Source organism: Chelonoidis abingdonii, chromosome 1 (genome assembly GCF_003597395.2).
Source record: "Chelonoidis abingdonii isolate Lonesome George chromosome 1, CheloAbing_2.0, whole genome shotgun sequence".
Classification (NCBI taxonomy): Eukaryota; Metazoa; Chordata; order Testudines; family Testudinidae; genus Chelonoidis; species Chelonoidis abingdonii.
In genome coordinates this window covers 335,575,306-335,588,183 of record NC_133769.1, presented here as the reverse complement: position 1 = coordinate 335,588,183, position 12,878 = coordinate 335,575,306, and the positions used below count along the sequence as shown (strand labels likewise).

The 12,878-nt window shown below is 39.3% G+C and overlaps 1 protein-coding gene across 5 annotated transcripts in view; it reads left to right on the top strand.

Annotated features, from left to right (window-relative positions):
* ZC3H12C (zinc finger CCCH-type containing 12C) overlaps positions 1–12,862 on the top strand; it is a 58,984-nt gene extending 46,122 nt beyond the window's left edge. For all 5 annotated transcript variants that reach the window (XM_075061688.1, XM_032779793.2, XM_075061687.1 and 2 more), the window contains 3 exons: positions 3,918–4,152; positions 6,053–6,159; positions 8,189–12,862. In XM_075061688.1, coding sequence (XP_074917789.1) covers positions 3,918–4,152; positions 6,053–6,159; positions 8,189–9,585 — 1,739 coding nt within the window. In that variant the 3' untranslated portion in view covers positions 9,586–12,862. The remainder of the gene's footprint in view (positions 1–3,917; positions 4,153–6,052; positions 6,160–8,188) is intronic.
* The last annotated feature ends 16 nt before the right edge of the window (positions 12,863–12,878 follow it).

The following is a 12,878-nucleotide window of genomic DNA, read 5'->3' as shown; positions in this document are numbered from 1 at the left end:
CAAATGAATAGTCAGCATAGTTTCTAAAGAAAAGTCGCAGTATTTTGAGCACCAGACTTCACTGCCAAAATGGAGTAATCTTTGCAGAATTTGAGTTTTTATTTGCTCAACTACTTTTAGAGCATACCTTATTAAGGATGAGCTACCACCTGGAAACATTTGTTATATCCCATCATATCATTAAATGGAGGATCTGTCTCTCTGAAGTACTAAGACTGATTTTATGATAGGCTGCATTGAAGATGGTAAGAAAATAAGATATTTGTAACTCAGAGGAAATATTCCTATCAGCATGTCATAAAGGGCAGGTTCAGTTGTGCTGGTCAGTAGTTACTTGTGTAGGAGATTTGGGAAGGACATCAGTCAGACAGCTTTTGACCTTCAGACTTAATTCATCCCAAGCTGTGGCTATAGATTATGATGGTGGAGTAGGCCCTGCAACAGAGGGTTTTGAGAAAGAGGCCAAGCCTAGAGTCTTTCTAGAGCTTTAAGAATCCATTTTACTTTGTCCAGTTGTGTCTCTATCAGCACCTTGGCAATGGGAGGAAAAGTAAGAAGTGGAGAAAGCGCAGAAGTCTATTGCTAGCATATCCTTGCATCTTCTGTAGAACAGAGGCACTTCACAGTTATCCTTTGCAACAAGTCTATGGGGAGTTTCCTTATTCAGAGTCATAGATTCCAAGGGCAGAAGGAACCATTGTGAGCATCTAGCCTGACCTCTTTTATAACACAGGCTGTAGAACTTCCCCCAGATATATCCTAGAGCATATATTTTAGAAAAACATCTAATCTTGATTGAAAAATTGTCAGCGATAGAAAATCCACTACTATCCTTTGTAAATTTTTCCAATGGTTAATTATTATAGCCACTAAAAATGTATATCTTATTTCCAGTCTGAATTTGTCTAGCTTCAACTTCCATCCAGTGGATCATGTTATACCTTACTCTGCTAGATTGAAGAGCCCATTACTAAATATTTGTTTGTCATGTAGATACTTGTAGACTGTAATCAAGTCACCCCTTAATCATCTACTCTTTGTTAGACTCAAAAAGCTCCTTATATTTAGTTTATCGCTATAAACCAAGGGTGGGCAAACTACGGCCCATGGGCCATGTCTGACCTGTCAGATGTTTTAATCTGGCCCTCAAACTCCTGCTGGGAAGCGGGCTCTGGGGCTTGCCCTGCTCTGGCGCTCCAGCTGTGGAGCAGGATTGGGAACTTGCCCCGCTCTGCACATGCCGTGGTTCCACATGGCTCCTGGAAGCAGCAGCATGACCCCCCTCCAGCTTCTACGCATAGGGGTAGCCAGGGGGCTTCCCACACTGACTCTGCCCCAAGTGCTGTCCCTGCGGCTCCCATTGACCTGGAACTGCGGATGGGGCAACATGCACAGCCACTTGGCCAGCTCCACGTAGGAGCTGGAGGGGGAAAATGCTGCTGCTTCCGCAAACTGCAAGAGTGGCGCCTGCGGACAGGGCAGCATGCTGGACATGCCTCTGCTTCGGAGCTGGAGTGGGGACATGCCACTGCTTCTGGGAGCTGCTTGAGATAAATGCCACCCGCCTTGACCTTCTGCTGTGCCCCTGCCCTGATTACCCCCCACCCCTACCCTCTGAACCCCTCGGTCCTAGCCCAGAGCACCCTCCTGTACCCCAAGTCTTTCATCCCCATCCCAGAGCCCACACCCCCAGGCGGAGCCCTCACCCCCTCCCACACCTCAACTCCCAATTTTGTGAGCATTCATGGCCCCTCATACAATTTCCATACCCAGATGTGGCCTTCAGGCCAAAAAGTTTCCCCATCCCTGCTATAAGCCATGTTTTCTAGTCCTTGAATAATTTTTGTGGCTCTTCTCTGAACCTTCTCCAATTTATCAACATCTTTCTTGAATTGTGGGCATCAAAACTGGACACAGTATTCTAGCAGCTGTGGCACCAGTGCCAAAAATAGAGGTAAAATAACTTCTCTACTCCTACTCAAGATTCCTGTTTATGCATCTCAGGATCGCATTAGCTCTTTTGGCCACAGCATCACATTGGAAGCTCCATGTTCAGCTGAACACTCAAGCCTTTTTCATGGTCACTGCTTCCTATGATAGTATCCCATTAAGTAAGTGTAACCTACGTTCTTTGTTCCTAGATGTATAAATTTACCTTTAGCCATATTAAAACCCATGTTGTTTGCTTATGCACCAGTTTATCTAGCCATCCAGATCAGTCTGTATCACTGACCTGTCCTCTTCATTATTTATCACTCCCCAATTTTTGTGTCATCTGCAAACTTTAGCAGTGATGATTTTGTTTTCTTTCAGGTCATTGATAAAAATGTTAAATAGCATGGGGCCAAGAACTGATCCCCACTGGAAACAGAATCACTTCATCACAGTTACCCTTTGACAATTACATTTTGAGATCGGCATCCTGATAAATCTGGTGAAATAATTTCTGCATTCAAACTCAGCTGGAACGTGTGGCCTTCCTGAGTTTTGAAGAGGTCTTAGATGGAATAGGTGTAAAAATGGTGGTGATTGAAAACAGGACATAATCTTTGAAGCACAGCTTTTTTGCTTTATCAGTGGTCATCTAAATATGACAGAACTTGAATCCTGCCATAATGAAGAACAGCTACTATTCCATTCAAAATTTTAATAAGTCATTGGGCAATAGGGAAGATTGAAAAGGAGAACTGGGTACTGAAAACACTGGTCTTTGAATCTTAAGTATTTCTAATGAGTAGAACAATTGATACACCAAATACAAATTTTACAGATCTGTTAATGCCAGCATTTCTTCCTATGACATCTTTGTTCCAGGCAGAAGAGATTCTGTCATGAGTTTTTTGTACTCCAAAAAGCAGTTTAGCTATCTGAGGTCAAAAATTGCTTGTAAGCCTATCAAGCTCGTCAACACAAGGAACAGAGAAAATGCCTTTGTGAACCAAGGTGTTTCTCCAAGGTGTTAAATACCCTTTGTTTAACAGGATCAAGGAGCTTCTGTGGTTTTGATTTGGCCTGTTTTTGTGGGTTGAAAGGAAATGAGACATTTGACCTTTAGAGAAGGGAGACAAATTCTATATCATTATTCGTCTGACAATACGGATGGAAACTTGAATTTGTTCTGAAACTTGGTGACGCAGCTGTGAAGCCAGCTTTTTTGTGGGCCTGTCAGAAGGTAGTTTAGAGTCTGCATGTTTGTGAGAAATGGGGGCAATGTAATATCCACAATACCAGACTTCAAAACAGGCTGGAAAATAGGTTCCTGTGCGCAGTAGTACCAGTGACTCCTTGTGGGGGAGAGTCATCTTTCTCCTGATATATTTTTTTTCTCCATATCTGTCTGTCAATCACTTGTGGAGAGAGGAGGCTCCATTAATATGGACTACTGGGACAATTTCAGAAGCTTAACCTCAGTGAGTACCAAGTGAGGATGAAGAGATTTATCTTTACTTAAGAATGCGGTCACTGGACAACCTAGATTACAGTCAGGGTACAATAAGACGTGGCCACGCAGTACTGGGCAGAGTAGGGAACTCCTTTGCCTCGTGTGAGCTCTCCTCCTGACATCAGAGCAGTTTGGGATTTTTACTCTTCTAACAACCAAACTTGGGAAATAGTATATCTGTTAACTGCTGCAGAGCTAGCACAGGGAGCACAGAACGCAGTCTTTTCTGATGGTCTGGTAAAAATGGTGTAGAATTAATTCTGTTTTTTAAACATATTGGTTGATTGCTGAATGTAAATTTTAAAATAATGTACATCAGATATTTTCTGTTGAATTATAACTATTTTAAGGTGAGGCATATTTTGGCCCTAAACACTTTTTGACCTTCTGCCTCAACCCTAAGATCTGTAAAGATGAACAAATTCCTGATTTCACTTCAGGCATTAAGTCTTTGACTATTTCTTAATATTTCTAGATCAAGAAATCCTGCGCAAGTTAGAAAAAGAGAAAATTCTGGTGTTTACACCATCCCGTCGTGTGCAGGGGAGAAGGGTGGTATGCTATGATGACAGATTCATAGTGAAGCTGGCCTTTGAGTCAGATGGCATCATTGTGTCTAATGATAACTACAGGGACCTAGCTAATGAAAAGCCAGAATGGAAGAAGTTCATAGATGAGCGATTGTTGATGTATTCATTTGTCAATGACAAGTAAGTAGCCTTGATTTTTGTATCGCTTGTTAGAAAACTAATGGAAAAAGAGCACTTTGAGGGCTTCCGTTAACATGTTAGTTTCCATCAAAATTATTAGCTACACATGAGAAAATAAAAGGATGTTGTAGTTCCAGGTTCTGTTCCTAATCTTCTAAACCTTCAGCCTAAACCTCTGCTTTTTGCCAATGCTCTCCATAATGGTAATAACCACGGTCAAAATGTATTATTTACCTTTCCCACCTGTCCTGGAAAGAACCCAAAGATTGAAAAAGGATTAGACTACTTACTGGGCCCATGTAATTCCCATGATGCTCAGATACTTTGTATATTGAGTGTATTCCATAGTATAAAATACCTAGGGGATAGTTTTGCTTTGGCTGTTCTGTGAACAACAAAGAATCTTTAGTCATTTCTAAGACCAGCAAGCTTGACTTCAGTACCGGAGCAAACTAGCTGAAACCATAAGAAAGAACAGAATTGTTGAACACATAGATGAACATAATTTGTTGGGAAAGAGTCAATGTAATTTCTGTAAAGGGAAATCATGCCTCCCCAATCTACTAGAATTCTTTCAGGGGGTCAGTAAGCATGTGGATATAGTGTATTTAGATTTTCAGAAAGCCTTTGACAAGGTCCCTCACCAGAAGCTCTTGAGCAAAGTAAGCTGTCATGGGATAAGAGGGAGGGTCCTCTCAAAGACTGGTAACTGGTTAAAAGATAGAAAACAAAGGGTAGAAATAAATGGTCAGGTTTCCGAATCCAGAGGGGTAAACAGTGGTGTCCCCCGGGGTCTTTACTGGGACCAGTCCAATTCAACATATTCATACATGATCTGGAAAAAGGGGTAAACAGTGACATGGCGAAATTGGCAGATTATATAAAATTTCTTAGGGTTCAAAAAAGACCTAGATAAGTTCATGGCAGATAGGTCCATCAGTTGCTATTAGCTAGGATGGGCAGGGATGGTGTCCCTAGCCTCCATTTGCCAGAAGCTGGGAATGGGCAACAGGGGATGTATCACTTGAGAGTTACCTGTTCTATTCATTCCCTCTGGGGCACCTGGCACTGGCCACTATCAGAAGACAGGATAGTGGGCTAGATGGACCTTTGGTGTGACCCAATATGGCCTTTCTTGTATTTAAGACAAAAATTTTAACCTTTTAATTTTTAAATTAGGGCATTTCAACACATGAAGGATAATCCTGAATAAGGTCGGGTGTGAATTTTAAAATAGGTTAACTGTTCCTGATTAACTCCATGAGTGGAGACTCTCTTTCCAGAATAAAGGTGCCAGTTTGAGTTAATCAGGACTATCTCTTCTGGAATAACTCCCCTTAGCCACCTAAATAGAAGTGGCATAAACTTAAAATATGCTTATCACCTACAGCTCCTGTTGACCCCAGTGGAAGAGCAGGCGTTGCTCAGCACCTCGAACAATCAGGCGACTTCTGTTACAGGCTTAAATATTGATGTAGGCGCTCAGTTTTAAAAATTTTGGCCGGTGCTGCTGGTTATAGGGCAGTGCTGTGATATGTTGCATAGTCCTGCAGACTGTAAAACAGCTTGCAGGACAGCCAGGGAGTATATTTTTGGAATTTGTTTTTTTGGGGAGGTTTTCTGGCAAGCAGATGCTGTAGTGCAGAAGCAGTCTTTCGAAACTACAGATTGGAGCTAAATCATTTGTTGAATAGTCCTGATTTGACAACTTCCTCTTAGTTGCAAAATATGGATTTTCTTTGTTAAACCTTTTCCTGGAAAATGTTTACTACTTTAGAATAAAGCTGACATACTGTATGACAGATAATTGTAACTGGTAGTCCACAGCTATAATTTGGTTGCAACAGGAACATGAAAATGAAATGTGTTCAGTTCTTTTATGCGTTTGTTTATGTTATAGGTTCATGCCTCCTGATGATCCTCTTGGCCGTCATGGCCCAAGCCTTGACAATTTTCTAAGGAAGAAACCTATTGTACCGGAACATAAGAAGCAACCATGTCCATATGGTAACTTTGATTTAAATGCAAAATTTATTGTATAGGTAGGGATAAAAGCCAAACTGCTTCCTTTCTTTATAGCTGTGCCAATAAAAATAAGATGTTTTTACAGAGCTATCTTATGTTGACAAGTACTGAAATCCTGACTCTGTTGAAATCAGTGGGAGTTTTCCCATGGATTTCAGTGGAGCCAAGATTTCTGCTGACACGTCTTATTCATTTATCAGTTGGAAAAGAATGTGTTAGTATTTATATCTACCATTTAAACTAAAGAAATAACTTAGTTAGCCATCAGTAAGTACCAGGATGTTAGTTACTGGGGTCAGCCGCTACAAGGAGATATGTTCACATTGACTAAGCCAGTATGTTACGTGCTCCTCCTGCAAGGCAAGCTAGACTTGGTCATCTAACGTGCAGAAGAGATTTTAGTCTGATTTAGGATATCATCGTGTCTAATGTGTGTGGCCACAGTGCATTTTAAAGTGATACCCCAGATGGAACTTGAACTTCCCTGGCCTGCAGACACTCAGGACAAGCTAGTCTAATGTGGAAGTATGTAATACATTAGCTTTTTGGCTGTGATCATGACCCCACTGTGGCGGATCCACAGGATCGGTGCTATGCACATAACTATAGAACAGTCTTTTGGAGGAACCCCTTTGATGGGCCAGAATCCCCAGGGGTCTCACTCTTCTTTCAAGGTAGGCTATACAGCCTCACCACCTCCTTAGGCTGAAACGCTGGGCTTCAGCACTCTACTTCACACCATGTGCTTTGTTCAGTGTGCTCAACTGAGACAGACTGCTGTCAGAAACTTGTGTGCTCTTCGGGGAGTGAAGCACCTCACTAAGCATTTACATTTACACTCAAGCAGCATTTTCAAAACAGTAAGGTTTACTAGTCAACTGGAATACAGCACAGAAAATCCTTAGGTCAGCCCAGTGCCCCAGCCAAGCTCTAGTGAACTCCATTTTCAAGCTGTGTGTGTCTGTCTGACCTCCTCAGTTAGTTCCCAAGTGAGAGCTCCCAAACTTCTTTCAGAGCTCATGCTCATCTTCCACCTCACATCTTCATGTCCTTTGTTCTTGAGCTGGGGTCTCTACTCACCTTTGCTACTGAAAATGTTATGTTGTCTCTAGACCCCTTGTTGATCTAGGTTGGTTTCAGCGAGTTCTGTAATGGCTCACTTCATTCCACCCAGTCCGGTAGGTGACACATAAGAGACACCAATGTCTCCTAGCCTTCCCTGAGAGCAAATTTAGTGTCATCGTGTGTGTCATCTCCCTTTCTCCACCCATCCGCCCACCCATTGGGTAGCCATGCAACTTATAGGGGAAACTAAAGCACACATGGGGATGGGGAATTACAAAAAATTCCCACTCCAAGAACAGCCTCCTGAATGCAAAAAATTATTCCTTCAGCTCAAATATTAGCAGCTTAAGCTTCTTGTGCCAGGGGTTACTGGTTTGATCACACTGACAACCATGAGGTCTACATGCATGAAGACTGATTATTGCACATGCATAATATTTAGTTCATCTCATAGGTGATACCTCATGGAAGACTTTTTTCCTTTAAATTAAATGACTTAAAAATGTAAAGGTTGTGGATATTATTTAAAAGTAGGCAGAAAATTACATTTTGGAGGGGTAGGAAGAATGGGGTTCCAAACCATAGATCTCAAATGAAAGCAAGATTGGACTCCACATAATGCTCAGTTTAGGAGAGCAGAGGATCAGAAAGTGGAAGCATAGGAGGGATGTTTCAGGACAGAATTGAGATACATTGGCAGTCTAGTAAATATTTCCTGCTTGCACTGTCTCAAGCTAGTGCTGTATAGGTCCTTTACCTTCTTGAACATTACCATAATCTTTTCCACAGAGCAAGAAAGTAGGTTTCAAAGCCTCACTTTGGTGACATACAGTTCAAAAATCTTTTCAATTCACTCACAAATTTTAAAAAATTGAGAGCTTCCAATTCAAATGGCTAAATATTTTTTTCTTTTCTTTTTTACCTCAAATTGTATGACTTTTAATAGGAAAGAAATGTACCTATGGACACAAATGCAAATACTACCACCCAGAAAGAGGAAATCAACCTCAGCGGTCTGTCGCTGATGAACTTCGAGCCATGTCTAGAAGCACAGCTGTCAAAGCTGCAAGTGAAGGAGGACTGGTAAAAAGCAACAGTGTTCCTTGTAGCACTAAGGTTGATGGCACTTCTGATCTCAAACGTGCTGCTCCAAAGAGGCAATCGGAGCCCAGTATAAGGACTCAAGTCTACCAAGACTTAGAGGAAAAGCTTCCCACCAAAAACAAATTGGAAACCAGGTCTGTTCCTTCTTTAGTTAGTTTACCGAATTCTTCAGTTGTAAAACCCCAGAGTACTGCACCTTTAAGCAATGGCCTTCCATCCGGGGTTCATTTCCCACCTCAGGATCAAAGACCACAAGGACAATATCCTCCAATGATGATGGCAACCAAAAATCATGGAACGTCAATGCCTTATGAGCAGTACCCAAAATGTGAGTCTCCGGTGGACGCAGGCTACTACTCTATGCTGAACGCTTATTCAAATCTAAGTATCTCTGGTCCACGCAGTCCTGAAAGGCGTTTCTCCTTAGACACCGATTATAGGATTAGCTCTGTAGCTTCTGATTGTAGCAGTGAAGGTAATATGAGCTGTGGTAGTAGCGATTCCTATGTGGGTTACAATGATCGGTCTTATATGAGTTCACCTGACCCACAATTAGAAGAGAACTTAAAATGCCAACATGTGCACTCACATAGCCGCCTTAATTCACAGCCCTTCCTGCAGAGTTACCATGATCCTTTAACAAGAGTGCAAAGTTACGGTCATGAAGAACCAAAGCATCATCACAAACCTCCTACTCCATACATGTCTGTACATCTACAGCATCCTACAGTTGGTGCTCGTTCTAGTTACCCTAATGACTACTCTGCTCTTCAAAGTTTGCAACATTCAAAGACCATGCATCTGGGGAGGGCCCTTGTATCCACAAAAATAGATAGCATTTCAGACTCACATTTATATAATAATTCTCCGTTAAGACAAAGAAAGCCTTATTCCAGCCAAGATGGGCTTGGAAGTTGGGATAGGCAGAGTTATGGGATTGATGCGTACGGCTATCGTCAGACTTACTCCTTGCCTAGTAACCCCACTCAGCCATGTTACGAGCAGTTTGCCTTCCAAAGTTTACCTGAGCAGCAAGACCAGACTTGGTGCATACCTTATTGTGGAATCCCTCAAGATCCTCCAAGGTATCAAGACACACGGGAGAAGGTTTATATAAATTTATGCAACATCTTCCCTCCTGATCTTGTGAGAATTGTTATGAAAAGGAATCCTCACATGACAGATGCTCAGCAACTTGCTGCAGCCATTTTAGTGGAAAAATCCCAGCTAGGTTATTGAAAGATGATGCATCTTTGTGGTGTCTAGTAGTTTTCAGATCAGCTCTAATGCTGAGGGAGGTTTGCTACAATAGCATATGTGATCTCCTTCTCAGCAAGGAGGTTATACAGTAATCCATTTATGTGAAAATACAGTATCATGGAATCTGTATGTATACCCCCATGCATTGGAAGTAACAGGTTTGTTTTACATTCTAACTTGAAATTTTTAAATGGTTTTAAGCTATGTTCATGACTGAAATCTTTCCAGTCGAAGTTTAATATATGTGTGTCTGTGTTATCTGTGGTCTCCAGTAATAATCTTTGGTGCATCAGGGGTTTATATGCAGCACTTTCTACCCTTTTGTTACATGTTTTATTAACTTACTGGATGTTTGTCCTTCAGCTGCAAGGCATTAAAGGAATCTACAGAAAATTTGAAATAATTTTAATAGACCTGGCAAACAATTTTCAAGCCAAGCTTAATTTGAACTTTAAACAGCAATTAATTTATTATTATTTATTTATTTTGTGGGCTTCTTTGTGCTATAATCATTTATTTATAGAAAACAAAGATTTACTATGGCACTGACTTTATTTTTTGAATAAAATATTAAGTTACCAGTTAAAGTTGAAATGGGTAACGATATATTAGTAATTTACAGTATGGCACTTTTCATTGCTCTTTTAAGAATAGTTTTTAATGATTTGATTCAGTTGATTTAGTAAGAGCAGATGCAATCAAAAGTAAAGGAACTCATTTCCATTACTTTTTGGATAAGGCAAAGCCTGGTGGTCTGATCTGCAAAGATTCTGAGCATATGCAGCTTCCTTTGAATCCAATAAAAGCTGCAGCTGCTCAGAACTGCCTAAAATCAGGCCATGAATGTTTCAGTTCAGATACATTGTTATCCAGCTCCTGTGCTTCTGGTCAGTAGAAATGAAACTGAAAGTTTAGGATTCCATTAAATTGTTTTATATTCATCTTTTTTTCTTTTTAAATTGTATTTGTGCACGGATATACTGGATAAAATATGCTTTTTCATAAAATTACCTGTTTTTAAACGAATCTAAATATTCTCAATGCAAGTTTTGTATTTAAGATAATATTCAATTTTCTTGCTATTTATTAAGGGTGGCCTGAGATGGGTTTTGTGTGTTGAGGATATGCAACATTTATTAACTGCACTATGATAATGGTATTGTAGCTGAAAATGATAACTTAAACCTTTTTGTAAGATACTGTATATGTTCTAGAAGTTAGGTTTTGGCCTGTTGTATTATGTAGGCCTTATTCTTGCCACAAATAGTATAGCTGTAGAAACAGATGAAAATAGTCTGTTCTAGTATTAGTAAGGGATATTTCTGGTTTTAAGTCATGGGTTTTACTATTGCTTCAAACTTTTTTTTATACAGGGTTTGCAATCATTGACAGAGTGTTGTATTTACATGATGTAGTCAGTTGCCTATGGTTTTAGGATTCCATATAGAGTAACATCGTTCAGTGTTGTTAATTCACTGGTTTACAATATAATTGATAATTTTGATACACTTGCTTCAATTTAAAGTAAGGCCCTAAAGAACCAGAAAGTACCTATACTGTTGATACAAATTGTATCTTTTTAACTGAGAACTATTTTGATTTGTAGATCTAGTTAAAACACAAATGTGTAACTATAATTAGACTTTTGGGCAACATTTTATCCCTTATTTAAAATAATAGATTTCAATCTAGAATAGAGTTAGACAAATAAAACTACAGTAATTTATTTAAATAAGTGTCTGTCTCAATTTTATATTTTTATAATTTTGTTTTTAAAAAAGCTATTGGCCTTTTCTTCTTTCTAAAACATACCTAATGTGAACTTACTAAAATAAAGGTAAAATGCTGCCTGAAAATAATGTCCAAGCACCTTTTGAATAGGAAAACATTTTCACTACTTGTGTGACACTGTGTGTTGCAAGAAGTAGGATTAGGGTATACAGTAAATGCTTCTAAAAAGCATTGAGCTTATAGATGTATTCAATAATCTGAACCATGTTCAGCAGACTTAATTCAGAAAGGGTTCTTCTCTGTAGCTTTTATGGTTGATTTTTTGAGGTGGGATCTGCATTCATCTGTCCCTTGTAACACAATACAGGTGGTGCTGTACATAAGCTATCCTGAGTTGTTTAAGGGGAAAACCTGTTCACCTGTGACAATATTTTTTCCCTTGATTTTGTTGGTCACTATCTGTAGAACATGTTTTAATGTAGAGGCTAGTAAAGTGCAACTCTGAGGTTATAAACAGTAAGTGAGTCTTGTCTTAGTTGTACACTAAGATTTTTTAATCACATTACACTTGTAAGTAGTACACAATAGTGTAGGTGCATCTGTTTTAATAATGATTATACTAGTGTTTTGTCTCTAATGCATTTCTATATTTCTATTTGTATGTATGAATTAACTTCTACCAAAACCTGAATTCCTTTAAACGTTTGAAGAGATGTATATGTAATAAATGCATTTCATTTTTATTTTTTCAGTCAAAGTCTCCTAATACATGTAGCAATTTGATATATAATATTAAATCATTAGTCTTGGCCACATTATTAAAACAGTGAGAGGAGTAACATGGCACTGTATGCTGCAGTGCACAGATAAGAGCTATGAGCATTGGATGCTTCCTTGTATATTTAATACAGTATTGAATCATTTAAAGCAAGTTGATTGCTAGAAGCATTCTTTTATACCATGTCAAATTCTGCTTTGTCCTAAAGCACTAAAATTGCTTTACAACATGTAAGAACAAGAGTTATTTGGCAGCTTTTAGTATTGTGCCATGATATGCTAGTTCAATTCAAGCTTTGTTATATTGTGCAAAGGAAATTTACTGCTGACAAAATATTGCCTGTTGGTATATCTCTCTTTGTGAGTAATAAAAGCAAATGAGCAATACGTTCCGTGAGCTCATCATCCGGGAAGAGTTCACTCTGGCTATTTAATAGCTTAGAGAAATGACACACCAGTACCTATAGGACAGTGATAATACTGGTGAAACTTTACATTTGTTTTATGTTAAATGCATTGATGCAAATAATATAACTGTAAAATAAGGTGTGATTTATATATATATTTAAGACGTCAAACTGGGATATTGACTGCTTGCCTTTGCTCTGTTTGAATAATATGGCTTTCATGCGTGGATAAAGTATTCAGAGCAAAGCCTTATGCCATCATTAAAGAGAGGGGAACATTTTACTTTGTCTACGGTATTTTTAGGAGAATTATTTTGATACATTTACCATAAATTATGTATTTTAAAAATAAAACAC